The sequence below is a fragment of the Panthera pardus genome, unplaced genomic scaffold, assembly GCF_024362965.1.
Source record: "Panthera pardus isolate Hobbes unplaced genomic scaffold, ASM2436296v1 HiC_scaffold_10, whole genome shotgun sequence".
NCBI lineage: Eukaryota > Metazoa > Chordata > Mammalia > Carnivora > Felidae > Panthera > Panthera pardus.
In genome coordinates, this window is record NW_026526655.1 from 43656792 (window position 1) to 43674133 (window position 17342).

A 17342-nucleotide genomic window follows, 5' to 3' on the forward strand; every position below is an offset into this window, starting at 1 on the left:
TAAATGGAGAAGTCAAGATTTTGTCATTTACAAACATGAAGTTTTAGCTCTCATTTCTCTGCTTTCCAAATTTCACATCACAGAAATCTCTAGATTTTATGGTAGCAAATGGTCTGTGGAGTGGACGTGCCACAGTTTATTAAACCATTCCTGCTGGGTGAGCAAGCACTTCACCACCAATTTTTCTCTATCATAAACAGTGTTGTAACAAACAACCTTGTACACGCATCCTTATGGGCTAGTGCTCTTACTTTTATGGGATAGATTCCTAGAAATGGGCTTAGTAGTCAAAGCTATAAGTACTTTAAATTTTAGGAGATAGTGTCAGGTTGCTTTCCAAATAGGTTGTAGAATGTACATTTTCATCAGTAAAGTGTCTGAGGAGCCTCTCCCTCATGTCTCCATTAGCAGTAGGTATTTTCATTCCTTTTCATTCTGGCTTACCTGATTGTTGAGAAATAATATCTCTCTTTCTATCTTAAATTGGCTTTTCTCTGACTGAGGCTGGGGATCCTTTCTCACATTTATTGGTTGTTAGAATGTGCTCTTTTGTCAATCTCCTATTTACTTTCTTCTATTGGGATTTCTCATCAATACCAAAGGATTCTTTATATATTAGAAATAAACCCATGCTTCTATGGTCAATTAATCTGTGACAAAGGAGGCAAAAATATAGAGTGGAGAAAAGATAATCTCTTCAATAAATGGTGCTGGGAAAACTGGACAGCTACACGCAAAAGAATGAAACTGGACCACTTTCTTACACCACACACAAAAATAAAAATAAAGGCCTAAATGTGAGACCTGAAACCATATAATTCCAAGAAGAGAACATAGGCAGTAATTTCTTTGGCATCAGCTGTAGAAACCTTTTTTTAGATAGGTTTCCCAAGGCAAGGAAAACAAAGAGAAACTGAACTATTAGGATTACATCAAAATAAGAAGCTTTTGCACAGCAAAGGAAACCATCAACAAAGCAACCTACTGAATGGAAGAAGATACTTGCAAATCATAAATCTGATAAAGGATTAATATCCAAAATAGATGAAGAACTTACAGAACTCCACACCAAACAAAAAAATAATCCAATTTAAAAATGGGCAGAGGACCTGAGTAGACATTTTTCTAAAGAAAATATGCAAATGGCCAACAGACACATGAAAAGATGCTCAACATAACTAATTACCAGGGAAATACAAATCAAAACTGCAATGAGATATCACCTCACTAGAGTTGGTGAGGATGTGGAGAAAAAGGAACCCTCATGCACTGTTACTGGGAATGTAATTTGGTGCAGCCACAATGGAAAACAGTGAGGAGGTTCCTCAAAAAATTAAAATTAGAAGTACAATATAACCCAGTAATTGAACTACTGAGTATTTACCCAAAGAAAATGAAAATACTAAATTCAAAAAGATGTAGGCACCTCTATGTTTATTATAGCATTCTTTACAATAGCCAAGATATGGAAACAACCCAAGTGTCCATCCATAGATGAATGGATAAAGACGATGTGGTGTATATACTTACAATGGAATATTGCCCAGCCATAAAAACGAATGAGCTCTTGCCATTTGCAAGAACATGGATGGGCCTAGAGGGTATAACGTTAAGTGAAGTTAGTCAGACAAAGAAGGACAAATACCATATGATTTCACTCATATGTGAATTTAAGAAACAAAACAAGTGAACAAAGAAAAAAAGAAAGACCAACCCCCTCCCAAAAAAACAGACTGTTAAATACAAAGAATAAACTGGTGGTTGCCAAAGGAGAGGTGGGGGGGGGGGGGGTGGTATGAAATAAAGGGGAGTAGAGTGCACCTATCATGATGAACACTGAATAATGTATAGAATTGATGAATCACTATACTACACACCTGAAACTAATATAACACTGGTTATTACACATCAATAAAAAATGTTTAAATATTTTTAAAAATATCTTTCACAGTACATAACTATCACATGAGTTGATATTTTCCTTAGTCTAATATGCCTTTTGGATTTATGACATCTTTTTCCATACAAAAAATATTTAAAGGTAGTGAAAAATCCATCTTTTTCATATAGTTTCTGGGGATCTTGCCATTGGCTAAAAGTCTCCCAACTCTTAAATTATACAAGTTTTCCTAAATTTTATTCGAACATTTTTTAAAAATTCAGTCTTTCATCTAGATAGAATTCTTAGAGAAATCCAATTCTTCTGGATTGATAGACAAGTATACCAGCAAGATTTTTTTTAATAATCCTACTGAACTGAAATACCAGCTTTCTATGTTAATTTTCTCATATGATAATTCTCCACCACTCTCTGTTATGCTCCGCTGATTAGCTATATGTCAATATTATTGATTATAAAGTATACTTATGAGTTAGACATATACTACAAGTCATAGTGTATGTCGAAACCTAGTATGACAAGCCTTCCTTCCCCCAACTTGGAGACAATGATCTGGTGGTTAATTGATTGCAAACACACACTCTGGTGTCAAATTGAATCCTGATTTCAAGTCAGTTAACATCTCTATATCTTAGTTTACCTATCTGATAAATTGGGATGATAATATTTGTCACAAACAGTTGTTATGAAGATTAACTGGAGCAAAACATAGAACACTTGGAAAATTCCCTGGCATATGCTAAGCACTGAAAAATTAGCCTTTGTCATTTCTTAACTGTTGTACAGGATTTCTTTCTTGTGGACATCATTGACTCTTCCCTTCAACCCAAACCCTCTGGAAGCAACTCTTGGGAGTCTTAACTTCAACTGCATTAAATATATGTATTCATTTTGGGCCAATTAAAATTTTTATGATACTATGTGTCACATCCTGGAACTCTGTTTGTTCTGTGTTATGTTTTTAGTTTATGCCCTCTTAGATCTTGTTCAAAGTCTTCAATATGACTCTGGTTCAATGCCTTTCATATGACTTGCACCTTTCTTGTTAAATGTATTCCTGTTTTAAAAATTATTTTTCGTATTATTCTGATTGTAACGTTTTCCCCATGTCTAGTTCTAAATGGTTATTGCCATTGTAGAAAAAAAAATGTCATCTTGTTTATTCCTTCTAGCATTTTTTATTAGAGTCTCTTGGGTTTTTTTTTTTACTGTACATACAGTTATATCATCAGTAGGAGAGATGTGTGTATACCTTCTTTACCAAGATTTACATTTAATACTCCATTTTCCTGTCTTTATACTCTTGTCTAAATACTCTTTAATTATGATAATGATGTCTCCTTGTTATCACAAGAGTAGTGGTAAAAGGGTGACCAAAGGATCCCAACAGACATAAGCACAGGACCCTGACTCCTTTACCATCAATAAAAGATGTGTCCTACTACACAGAAAGCTGGAGAGTCAGCGTGGGTATGAACCCACTCAGGGGACAGCTTTCATGGTTCAAGCCTCCCCAAGGCAGCCTCACTACCAATGATAGTGCTCATCCTGGGTGAGGATCCCATCGGGCGTTACAGGGGAAGAACAGTGAACTTGAAGAATTTACTGTTTTTATAGGTAGAGAATCAAGCCTGCTCTTTAGCTGAGGGAGCCTTTACCTCATTAAGGTTGCCTGCTACAAATACGACTCTGAAAAATGAGATGAGTAACAGAATTGTCAGGGCCTTGCACTGTTGCCATATCCAGCCAGATCATGCAGGGACACCCAGGGTCCATGGCAGATTACCTCTACCAAAAGCAAGTATAACTGCCTCAGGTATTAAGGCCCCAGTTGTCTCAGGAAGTCATTTAATAATCTTGTAACCAAACACAGGCTCATTTTCTGTTGGTTGGTTTGTTTTCACCATGGCAGCTGTCTTGAGGTTTCATGAAGAATGGTTAGTCCTTGAACAGATTTATCAAAGAAACTATTCTAATTTCCAGGGAAAATAAAACAAAATGCAGCTGTGGCTCAAGGGGTTTGGCTAAATAAAGAAGGAATGCATTTTTTTTAAAGGCAGCAATGATTTAGAAAGGTCATCGTTTATTGAATAAAATACACCCAATTTGAAGAGTTTCTTCTCTCTAACTTCCCAGTTCCATGACTTTTCACAAATAATTTAAGCCCTGGGCTTCCTAATATGTGCGTTGCAGGCTATTGTCAGCATTAAAAACAAATTGTATAAAGCACCCTGCATGTAATCGGTATTCAGTAACGCGCATGCTCCATTATTGTTATGTTCAAACATGTAAATAGTAAGTGGAGTTTGTTAACATTTACCTTGTGTTCTTCCTGTCATTCTGAATTAAGCAGTTCATTTATCTCTTAATTACAGGGCTGTGAATTACCAAAGAGCATTGAATTTTAGTCATCCTAATGATTTAACTAGTCTCCAACTCTTTCTTCCTCTTTTCACTGAATGACAAAGTTTCAAAGCCAACATTCATCTTCTACAAAAACCTTTGCTGAAACAAAGCAAAGAGAAAGATCTGATATGAAGTATATACGTGTAATCTGTCACTTCTTGTTTTGTTTTAATCATAAAAGTTCCACATGCTTAATTATTTTAAAACTTCTAATACCAAAGAATTGGGGAAAAGTAAAATTTCCATTCCTCCCAATCCCATTTCCCCAAGGAGAACCATTAATGAGAGTGTGATGTGTTCATTCCAGGTTTTATTTCTATGCATAGAAAGTGTAATATTAGTTATTTTCTTCCAAAGATTATATGAATTATGCTGAGGTGAAAGCACTATATTATTATTATTTCTAATTCCGAGCTTGTGGGTTAATTTTTTTTAATTCAAAGCAGCTTTTAGTGTGTTTGTGTGCATGCACAAGTTAGTCCTAAAGAAAAGACAAGGAAGTCCCTCCTGTCTGATGTGTTGAAAGCCCCAAATACATAGTCTTCCTTTTTCTAGGGCTTTATATTCATGTAAATATACTTCCTAGAACATAGCTCAGTCTTCATTGCCTTTATAATAGTTTTTTTGTTCCTTTCTGTGAAACCTATTAATAGGAAGATTTTTATCTTCTGTGACTTGCCATTATGAGCTTTCAGCTCTCCTAACACCCCCAGGAGGTAACAAAGAAAACTCCTTATGTTTACAGAGTGCTTTACAGATTACAAAGCTCTTTCTCAAATGTCTGCCATGCTCCTCACTGTGACTCTGTGATGAGTGGCAAGCATTATTTCCCCAACTAATAGGACAATTAAAGTAATAAAGGTTAAAAGGCGACTTGCCTAAGGTCACACAGCCACCGTCACAAACCCAGTTCCCCTCAGTTTCTTAGAGAGTTCTCAGGCAGCTTCACAGAGTCAATTGTCCAGGATGAGTCGAGCCTTCACAGACATAGAACATAGTTTAGGAAATATACTCAGAGTTTATAGAAGACATACTTGATTCCTTTAAGAAGTGTTTTCTTTTCATTTAAAAGAGTAAGCTAAGACAAGCTATATATACCTGCAGCTAATTTTTAGCTACTGGATTTTAAGATGGATGCATTATTATCAGCATAAATAGAAATAAGGCATTAATCATTTCCATCCATGGAGAATCTGTACCTCACCTCTCTTTCATCAAGAAACTCTTTGTGGTGATTAGAGGATTTAAAACTAACTAAACAAGGGAGTGCCTGGGTGACTCAGTTGGTTAAGCATCAGACTCTTGATTTCGGCTCAGGTCATGATCTCACAGTTGGGTTCGTGGGACCAAGCCCCGAGTCAGGCTCTGCGCGGACAGCACCGAGCCTGCTTGGGATTCTCTCTCTGCCCTTCCCCCTCTCTCAAAATAAATAAATAAGCTTTAAAAAAATTAAAAAATAAAGCTAACTGAACAGGAGAGGCAAGCCACTCTATTCATTTGCTTTTGTTCATTCCCGGCAAAAGAAATAGCATAAGGATGTGTGAGACCTGTGACTTCAATACGACAATTTAAAAAATAGACTTGATTTTTTTTAGAACAGTCTTAAGTTTACAGAAAAACTGAGTGGAAAGTACAGAGATTTCCCATCTACTCCCTTAGCCTCCCCTCCCCCATGTCAGTGCGTTTCCCCTGTCGTTAGCAGCTTGCATTCAGTGTGGCACATTCATTACAACTGATGAATCAGTAATACATTACTATTAAAGAAAGTCTATAGTTTATTTTAGGATTCATTCTTTGTGTTCCATAGTTCTGTGAATTTTGATAAACACATAATATCATGTAGCCACCATTACAGTCTCATACAGAAAAGTTTCACCACCCTAAAAATCCTGTGTTCCATCTGTTCTTCATTCCTCCCTCCCTCCCTTCCTACCCCCGCAACACCTAGCAAACACTGATTCTTTTACTGTCTCCATAGTTTTGCCTTACAGTACCTAGCCTTTTTATATTGGCTTATTTCATTTAGCAATGGCTTTAAGTTTTCTCTTTGCATAACTTGATACCTCATTTCATTTTATCACTGAATAATATTCTATCGTATAGATGTACCACATTATGTTTATCCATTCACCTACTGAAAGACGTCTCAGTTGCTTCCAAGTTTTGATAATTTGAATAAAGTTGCTATAAACATTCATATCCTGGCTTTTTTAAAATTTTTTAAAAATTATTTTCTCAATGTTTATTTATTTTTGAGAGAGAGACAGACAGAGTCCGAATAGGGGAGAGGCAGAGAGAGAGAGGGAAACATAAACCTGAAGCAGGCTCCAGGCTCTGAGCTGTCTGCACAGAGCCTGACTCAGCGCTCGAACCCATGAGCCATGAGATCATGACCTGAGCGGAAGTGGGAGGTTTAACTGACTGAGCCACCCAGACACCCCATCGTATCATGGCTTTTGTGTTGTCGTAGACTCTGGGTCTAAAGTTCTCTCTTGTCTAGCAAGAGAGCGGGATGCAGGATTGAAAGCGAGAAATGACTAATGTCTGGGAAAAGACAAGAGCCCTGAATAAGGGTCCTTGCCCCATATTTATTCAGATCAGAAGGCTTACAAACGTGATGGGCATGCACAAAGAGACAAAGAAACTGTGAACATTAACTTGGTGGCATGAAGGAAGAGGAGGGTTTTGAAGACATACAGTGTTTGGGGTTTGGGTCAATACAAAACAAAATCTGGGCGCCAGGCCGTTGGGGAGTAATGTTGTTTACAGAGGACATGAGGCAGCACCTCTGTTTATCTTAGCTAGCCTAGGGGATGAGACAGATAGGGAGAGTAACCTCAGGGTTAATAAGGCACCTTTTCTTTTGTTAACCATCTTCGCTCTGGGCTGCTTGCCTGCAGCACAGCTGTCCATAGTCCAATTCACCAATTTACCTAACCTGGCCCTATTCTCCTGTGAAAGTAGCTTTCTGCTACAGTACTAAATTGGGGGTGCTTCCACCCTGAATATCTAATCTTGTTTATTTCATATACCTATGTATTTGGTACCTTTGCACCATTCCTACTTTAGGCCTTTGCCTCTCCCTGTCTATTCTGGGGCTCTTCACCCCCTCTCTATTTCGGGGTGTCTTTGTGCCTCCCTATTCTTGGGGTGCCTTTGCACCCCCATATTCTTGGGTGCCAATCTGGTTTACCCAAACTCAGGTGTGAACATTTTATGGCTTTGTATTTCTTTATGCGTTGTTAACCCATTGGTGTAAGCCCAGGCAATTCCTAATCTTATCCTCCACATTGTGTGAGCCTAAGTTTTTAATTCATTTGGGTAAATAGGAGTATGATTGCTGGATCATATGGTGGGAGTATGTTTAACTTTGTAAGAAGCTGCCAAACTATCTTCCAAAGTAGCTGTACCATTTGAAAGTTCCTGTTGTGCCACATCCTCTTCAGTATTTGGTGTGGTCTGTGTTTTGGATTTAACCTTTCCAATAGCTGTGTAGTGGTATCTCATGGTTGTTTTAATTATCCTGGAAGATAACTGCTTTTTAAATCTATTAGAGTGATCCTTCTACATCCTAATCAGCCTTAAGACAACTAAGTCAGCTCTTCAAATTGATTGGGATTTTTCTGCCATAGACATGTTCTTATGATTCTAGTGAGAAAATACTAGGTAGAAGCTATTAAGAAAAATCATGTGCCCAGAACAAAGAGAAGGAAATAGGAAAAGGCTGAAGCTGAGAACATGTTGTCAAGTAGAAACAGGCCACTGTGTTTGGCACTGGTAAGAGGCAAGGATAAAAATGATTTAAGAGCACTATTTGGGATGATAAAAGGGGAAAGAGCTCATTGGCAACCAGAAGTGTGCAGTAGATTGCAGATTGCCAATAAAAGTGTGAATGAAAACATTTGACTCCATAATTGGAGACAACTGCTTCATATCCCAGAGATACCATAAAAGAGGAAATATCAACATTTGAGTGCAGTATGGTTATAGGTAGTTAAAAACAATGAGAAGTCAAAATTTCTCTAATTGAGGTTAGAAGAAGAGCTGGTATAGCAGAACCAAGGGGTGCCCTACCCATATCCCCTTGGGCCCCATCATTTCAGTTCAATCTAGTGGAGTGATAAGTGCTAGCATCTGTATATATACACACATATATTTTTTTTCTTTTTGCTTCAGGGCTAATGAAGATAAGAGTTGGTGTAAAAATGCTCCAGTTCCCAAAGCCCTTGGGTAGATAGCTCTGTCACCTGCTCTCTCCACTGGTTCCTAACCCATCTTAGCCAATGGCTTGATAACACCTGGTTTACTGGATACCTTTTCTTTGTCTCACTTATCCCCCTCCCATAACTGTTTTTGGGGATCAACTCTCAATTATACATTTTGCACTCAAATTCTTATTGCAGGGTTAGCTTTTGGAGGAACCCAGGCTCAGACAGTTGTTGATTACATGTTTCTTCAGAATCCTACATCCCCTTTCATTCCTACTGCCTCCCTCTTTCCAGGCTCCCATGAAATTTCCCCCTTTATTTGACCTGAGACTCATTATTTTCATCCTGTAGTTGCCAAGTCATTGACTGCAGCCAGAAAACAATATCCAATTCTTCTTTCACAATGCAGAGGCAATTAATTAAATGTAGTGTTAACTCTTCCTCATGTGTTTGCATTTTAAAGGGGATCCTTGGAGAAAGAACTCAAAGGAGTGAATGAATGTCTAGTTGTGAAATCTCAGATTCTGTGCCACCTGAATGGAGGAGATTATTTTGAGCAAGACTTCTCATATCCTTTACCTCTGATTGTGGTACTCCTTGGACCATTTGGGAGAAAACAAGCAGATTAACTAGTCACTTTTAAGTGACAAGTCAAAATTAGAAATTAAATGGAAGGGCTGGAGAAGAGGAATTTGAAGGAAAGCCAAAGAATTTGGCATAAAGTAGCAAAAAGAATAAAACAGCATATTCATTAATCCTAAAATACCTTTTTTCAGCATTTTAATCTCTGAAATGAAAATGCATCTTATAATCAGTAGCATCTCTTAATTACGGTTGTCAGGTGGCAAACACAATGTCATTGTCATTGCCTGTGATATGAAAGTCGGTCATAGCTATTCGCGTTGTTGTCACTTCAGTTGAATTATGTGCACTGTTGGCATAGCATATGTTGAGTTTAATTGCTGCTTAAAGCATCATCAGTATAATACTGATTTAGGATTGAAACAAATAGCTTTCATTTATGCAAAATGGGTTGGGAACAAGTCAGCAGGGTATAAATGTGATATTTGTTAAGCAAATTATTTGTCACTGGATGGATGATCCTAAATTCCATATTTCCATGGAAAGTAACAGTAAAGTGCTTTACAGGATGAACCAAAGGAAGATGCACACAGGTAAAAGAAGTTGTGTTACATTTTGTTTTTGAGATTCGTGCAAAAGGACTGCCTATCATACACAAAGCAACAGTGGGAAGAGAAATTGCCAAATTCCTCACAATAGAGGAATGAAATACCAGTGCAATAGCAAACTAGAGTAAACAAATCATGCATTGCATGGAACAATCTTTAAGATGCATAGTATCTATTTATCAGAAACTTCCTGCTGATTTGGAACACAATGCACTTAACTTCCAGCATGATGCCATTGAGGAAAAAGTTCAATACGTGTTTAATCAAATAGGTAATGCCTGGGATGGGGAATTTGTTTTCTTTGATGAGACTTAAAATTACACTGTCAGTGCAAAAGGGATCAAGAGTATGAGTTTGGATTATGACAAGCAGTGTGTCACTGTAATCTTATACCTGCCAATTGCTGAAGTTACTGCCGTATTTAATTTAATTTAAACAATGTCTAAGAATAAGAACTTCTTCAAAGACATTATTGGGATGGGCATTAAGGAGGGTACTTGTTGTGATGAGCCCTGGGTGTTATAGGTCAGTGATGAACCCCTAAATTCTACTCCTGAAACCACTATACTCTATATTTAACTAACTTGAATTTAAATAAAATCTTGAGAGAAGGAACAAAAAGATATTATTGAGTGGACCAAAAAAATATAGATGAAAGTCCAGCTGATAGAGGACTGCTTAGTAGGCTTCTGGAATAGACATCCAGGAACCTACTATATATTCTTGTCCTCAATGATTTTATGGACATGTTTCTGAATAAAGAATAATTCCACCTAAAAGCATAGTGATATGGTTGTTAATAAAGATGGCATGACCAGGCCGCTACAACCCCTCAATGTTTCAGTCAACTAACCATTTAAGGACCATTTGCAGAAGGAATGTGAGTCCTGGTTCTTGTTTGAAGGTTTTCTATTCAGACCTTCTGGTAAGATCAAGAAAGTGCTAGCGTCAAAACTTACAGAATGGAGACAGTAGCTGTGCACACTTTAAAGAAATGCTGCATCACCAACATTCCTGATGTCCCAGAGGACATTATTTTATGGAATAATATGAATGCCAATGGGACTAAGTTGAAAAGAGATTCAGAAAATTTGAATTCTAAGTATGTGAAGAAGTTTTAGGAATACATTAACCAATTTACTTCACATGTAATACCCTTTTTATATATGCACAGTGCTGATATGTGATTTTAAATATTTATATCTCTATAGAAATAAATCCAGAGTTCTTTCAATAAGGATAAAATAAAATTTCCAAGTGATAAAAAGCATTATGTCATAGTTTATATTTTTGCCTCAAAGCTAAACGCATCATTAAAGTTCAGTTCACAGAAATGGCAGGATTGACTCACTAGTATATAATACGTCTGAATGTGTGTGAGAGAACCCTAGGGAGAACAATCCACAAGATAGATTTTAACATGCCTCTTTCAATAACTGGTTAAATTAATCAGAAAAAAAATCAACAGAGATGCAGAAATCTGAACAAAACAACTGACACACATTGGGCTAATGAACCTGTGTAAGACATTTGCACTGCATGCAGACTTCACATTCCCCACAAGCTCATACGGGACACTTACAGAAGGTTCATCTGCTGGGCCACAAAGCAAGTCTCAGCAAATTTTAAGTGGTTAAAGTCACTCAGAGCATCTACTCTGATTAGAATTTTTTAATCTATAGAAAATGAGTGGGAAAAAAAAACCCCAGAGAAGTAGAAAACCCCTATGCTTGGAAATTAACCAAAACATTTATTTCTAAACAAGACGTAGGATGAAGGTAAAATCCTGATGGAAGTTAAATGATAGAAAAGGGAGAAAAATGTTATCAACATTCACATAAGATATGATTTGTGTATGTAGAAAATCTGAGAGAGTTTACAGATCAATTGCTAGAAATTGTTAAGAGATATTAAAAATACATTATTAGAGGGGTGCCTGGGTGACCAAGTCAGTTAAGTGTCAGACTTAGGCTCAGGTCATGATCTCACGGTTTGTGAGTTTGAGCCCCGCGTCTGGTTCTGTGCTGACAGCTCAGAGCTTGGAACCTGCTTCCAATTCTGTGTCTCCCTGTCTCTCTGCCCCTCTCCTGCTCGCACTCTGTCTCTCTCTCAAAAATAAATAAACATTAAAAGTTAAAAATAACACACATTATTAGAGTCAATAAGATTTTTGCTAAGTTGCTAGATTCAAAATCAATATATGCAAGTCAAATATATTTCTACATACCAGCAAAAATAATTAGGAAAGAAAGATATAATTTATTCTATTATCAAAAATACCAGTTATATAGAAATAAACCTAACAAAACAATGTGTAAGATCTCCATAGATAATTATAATGCTTAATGGAGAGACATTAAAGAAGACCTAAATAAATGGATTAGAACACAATTATAAAGATGCCAAGCTTCCCAAATGTATCTAAAGATTTAGCAACATTTAAATTCTCAACATGATCATGTGCGTGACTGCAGGCAGACAAGCTGGTTCTAAAATTTATATGGAAATGCAAAGAAACCTATTTTGCTTGACGTCGAAACTTATTATAAAGCTCTAGTAATTAAGATAGCTGGTTGATAAAACAGAGATAGGTAGAATCCTAGATGGAATGGAGTCCAGAAGCAAACCCACCCGCATGTGGACACTTGATGTATGAGACTCAACCCAGCAGAGCACAGTGGAGGAAAGAAGTCAGTAAATATTGTCAGAACTGGGTACCCACATAGAAAAATGTGAAAAGGACCTCTCATTACTAACGAGCTCCAAGAGAATTACAGTGAAAAACAATACGATAAAAAGGTAACAGGGAAAAAACCTCCATGACTTCAGGTTAGGGAAAAACTTCCTAAGTCATAAAAAGCATTAATCATAAAGGGAAGAACTAATAAGTTTGATTTCACCAAAATAAATACTTCTATTCATTGGCACTTATGAAAGCACAGCCACAGGGCAGAAGATAATGTGCTACCCATATATAAGACAGACACACACCCAATAGCAAATGGGCAGTTTTCTCTCTCTGGCGTTATCTTCCTTCCTTCCTCCCACCAACACAGGGATGTTTTTTATTTTGTTTTGTTTGGGTTGCGTTTGGTTTCGGTTTTGATTGCTTTTCTTTTTTCTTTTTTTTTAAGGTTCATACACGTGGTAACTGAAAGATGAACAGGAGTACATCATTGATATTTACCAAAATAAAAAGCACTAATTTGGTTTTGAATCTGTAGTGATCAATTTTCCATGAGACATTTTTGTCTCATACAGTTAAGTGAAGGACTAAGTTAGAAAAATGCAGAAGGAAAAGTGAAAAGATAGGCTAGATGAAAACAATGGTGATGCTGTGCTCTCTTTAACTAAGGGAGAAAAATAAACAGTTTAACCTTGTAAGACGTGAGGGGAAGTTGAATCTGAAAGGGAAGGTAAAATAGTTCAAGCAGGAAAGGAAAATGAAAATGTACACAACAGAGCTGAGAAATGTTGAAAGATAGTATCTGAATGATCACGGGAAAGCTCCCATAAGGGTGAGAAAAACAAAGACAAATAATGGTGATTCTCAGGGTCTTAGCAGAACTCCAGATCTTGGGAAGAGTTTTCAAGTTTACATAAATAACAGAGCCTCCAAATGAGCCCTAGAAGAAGAAGCCCTCTATTTTTAAAACCAGAATACTTAAAAATTAAAGGCAAAATGAGAAAGCATTATCTTTCTTGGGAAGTTGAACAGGAGTTATTTGGAAAAAAATCAATAGATAGGAAAATTAACAACAGGAGCAAATTTCTAACTAGAGACTGTCTGAAATTGTCAGCATGCAGAAATGGGAAATTTGGTATGTTTGCTAAAGAAATAGAATCATTTTCATTTCTTTACCTTATGGGCTGTTGTCAGTTTATTTTTGTTTTTTTTTTTTTTTCTTTTGGAGCTTTCTTATTTAAGAGGGAAGAAAGGTTTTTGCAGGTTGTAGAATATGGAAGAGCAGGAACTCAGAAACTTGGTGTTTACCCTAGGTTTACAAATAAAAGTCCCAACTGATGTGCATCACCTAATAAAGTTATGGCAGCAGTGAAGGTCATAAAAATGTTTACAACCTCATTTCTTTCCTTGAAAGATCCTTTGGTTTATCAATCTGCATAATCTTACTTTTGATTAATCGCCAATTTTCCACTTTATGGGTCGTTATTCTGTTTTTTTTTTTTCTGTTATTGACCTTTTGACCGTTTCATAGATAATTATCACCTCCTTCAGAGAGGAGGGTGGAGGGAAACTAAATACTTTTCTACATTTATTAAGCATCCTGTTAACCCTGGCTTGGAAAAGTCCTCGTAACAAAGAAGTTTAACACTCCTAAAATAATGGTGTTGTTGCAGATAGTTCTATAAATCAAGACATCTCAGACCCCTGCAGGGCCCTGGCAAGTGAGGTAAATCAGTGCCTGGATTTCTCAGTGGTGGACAATCTGGCACACATTTCCCCCGGAGGGATTACAATATTTGAACTTACACAACATACCTAGTGGCTGAATTAAACCCACAGACTGCCAGCTGCCAATGTCTGCATAGGTAATAAAAAAGTATATGCTTAGGTGTGATAAAAGTATTACTGCTAAGGGGCGCCTGGGTGGCTCGGTTGGTTAGGCATCTAGCTCTTGGTTTCAGCTCAGGTCATGATGTTGCAGCTCGTGAGACAGAGCGCCCTGTTGGGCTCGGTATGGACGGTACAAGAGTGCTCTCCCTCTCTCTGTCTCTTTCTGCCCCTCCCTTGCTCTCACTCTCAAAATAAATAAATAAATATTTTCTCAAAATAAATCTATCTTTCTCAAAATAAATAAATATTTAAAAAACATATTATTGCTGAAATGTGTGATAGTTCCACTCTAGTAAACTCACGGTTATAAGCCAGTCGACATGAAAGGCTTGGACCGAAGAATGCTTGAAGCATACCATAAAGTACAGAGTTAACAAGTGAACAGCTGGGACCACCTGGTTCATAATAATTTGCGAAGAAGTAACTCTTTTACCTAAAACTTATCTTACGCATAAAATAAACGGAACCTCCTGAGTGTGTGTTCAGAGCCTTTCCTACAGAAGTGTTCAAGAACTCTTTAATTATTAAAAATGATTTTTGAGGACACAGCAATATGCTACATAGGAGTTTCATTCACAATATAAGTTTCTGTGGCTTTAGGGCAAATTGTTGAAATAAATCCCAAGTCATTTCCTATATTTAATGAAAGGTTATTTTTGATTTGCAAGTAGTGATGTTTCCTTACGATGTATACATTTAAGCTTTTATGTTGTTTTTGCTCACTTTTTTCAGGGAAAATTTCATGGAAATCCAATGCATGTAGCTGTGGTCATTTCAAACTGCTTAAGGGAAGAGAGGAGGATATTGGCTGCAGCCAACATGCCCGTTCAGGTAATATTTTCTGAGCTTGTGATCTTGTTATCACCTTGAACTCAATTTTTCTGAAACAGATAAATTCTTATCTTCTTCCCATCCAGCTCCTTCTACCTATGCTAATGGTGCCAACCATCCTTCCGATCACTTGGAATCAAGGTCATAGGATCATTTTTGAGTAGTTCTTTGTCCCTGCCTCCATACTGAGATAATTACCTCCTCCGTCTAGAGTTTGTTTCTGGAAACCTATCTATACATTCTTCTCTGTTTCCATTGGTCACCCTCTGATTCACGATCTTAAAACACCAGTTGGGGAATATAGTTAACTATCTCCTAGTTGAATTCCTAACTACCATTTGGATTTTGCTTCCCTCAGCGTGTTTATCCTTAGGGATTGATGTTGCTCAAAACCTTCTATATCTCCCAATTTCCTACCCCAAAAGTCCAAAACTACTCCACAAGCAAAAACTTTATCTTTTAGAAACTCCACAAATACTTGCTTGTGGATTGTTTCAATGTACTTTGCACCTGCCATTTTTTAGATTCTATTTTATCACCCTATCCTGAATGAATTCAGAGCCCTCAACCAAGACTCATAGAGGAAAGAATGAAGCCCTTGGGCATACTTTTTCAGTTAATCCTTATAAAAAGGAAAGAATATGTAAGTAATCAGTTTTCTAAATGACATCCTCCATAATTTAGTAAATCACACCACTATATTTATTTTTAAAAGCCCAAGAAAAGTATCTTTTTTTGGAACTGTTAAGAATTTTTAGATTTAACTATTGTCAGGTTATGGTTGTTTTGGGAGAAGGATGAAATTTTAACAATTTCTTCTTTCTTAGATGAAGAAGGGCAGTATCATTTTTATTTAATTTAAAATCTAAAGTATAGTGCTGCTAAAGTAAATATAGCTTGATTCATAATTGGGTAAAAATTAAGGTTCTATGACTACTATTATATGATATTCTTATATATCCTCATCTCTGCTTTTCTATATCCCTCTTATCTCTAGTCATTGTAGTGTGTGTGTGTGTGTGTGTGTGTGTGTGTGTGTGTGTTGTTCTCTTCAAATGTCAGATATCAGTCGAATTAGAAGCTACAAATAATCTCCCAGATGCATGCCACAGCATGGTGCCACATGCTACCATAAAAGAAGCACTGTTGTAAATTTCAAACCTTCAAACCAATATACAAATATCTGGATGGATCTATAGATAGAGAGAGAGTGAGAGACAGAGAGAAATAACTGAAGACAAAATGAGAGAGAAGGAACTTTATAAATATTTTCCAATCTGAAGAATGTGGTGTAGTTGAAAGAACACTTGACTGCCAGCCAACCGCATCGGCTCTACTTGAGGTTCCACCCGATTTGCTTGGTCAGGTCATCAGCCTTTCTAACCGTAGCTCCTGGCCCAGCTATAAGGTAAACGGGTTGCTGATGTTCTCTCATCTCTGGGTATCTGTATACTTTGATACCAAAGGAACACACTCAGTTTCTTTATATCTGAGGAACACTCAATGTTAGATTATTTGAATGGCCAAGAAATGGTGCTTGGAAAAGTTGGTTAGCACCTTTCTGTTGAACTAGGCTAACAGTTTCAGATATTCTTTAGTGAGCTCCCTTTTGTTCCGGTGTAAAAGTAAATCTCATCCCAGCAGATTCAACATCCCTAATTCTGAATTTAAGTCCAACTTAACGTAGCCACTATACTCATTTTTAAATTACATGTATTCATTTTATAGAATTTCGAAAGTAACAATAGGTCTGTTGTAGAATGTTAGGAAAAAAAGTTTAAGCCATAAACTCATCCGTAACTTCACTTATATACTGATAACATTTTAGTGTGTGTACTTAAGTTCACATGTCTATGCATATATCCATATATTTCTACATACATATGCATATATAAGAACTAGAGATCACAAACACATGGTGTTTTTATAATTTGCTCTTTTTCTTAACAACTTAGTGCTACTTTAAATGTCATTAAATATTTTTCTAAAGCATGCTTTTTAATAGCTGTAGAATGTTCCGTATCATACTGATCCAAGCCTCAGTTCAAAGTATGCTACATATGCTACATTTGTTATTTGTTATAAACTTGTTTTATCCACATCACTGAAAGTTCAAGACATCTTTTTTCTAGGGACCTTTGGAGAAATCCTTACAAAGTTCTTCAGTTTCAGAAAGGCAGAGGAATGTGGAGCACAAAGTGACTGCCATTAAAAATAGTGTGCAGGTGAGT

General features: G+C 36.8%; 1 protein-coding gene across 1 annotated transcript in view; it reads left to right on the forward strand.

Annotated features, from left to right (window-relative positions):
* STAT4 (signal transducer and activator of transcription 4) overlaps nucleotides 1-17342 on the forward strand; it is a 113402-nt gene that overhangs the window by 60589 nt on the left and 35471 nt on the right. The window contains exons 5-6 of the mRNA XM_019462523.2: nucleotides 15013-15111; nucleotides 17244-17336. Coding sequence (XP_019318068.1) covers nucleotides 15013-15111; nucleotides 17244-17336 — 192 coding nt within the window. The remainder of the gene's footprint in view (nucleotides 1-15012; nucleotides 15112-17243; nucleotides 17337-17342) is intronic.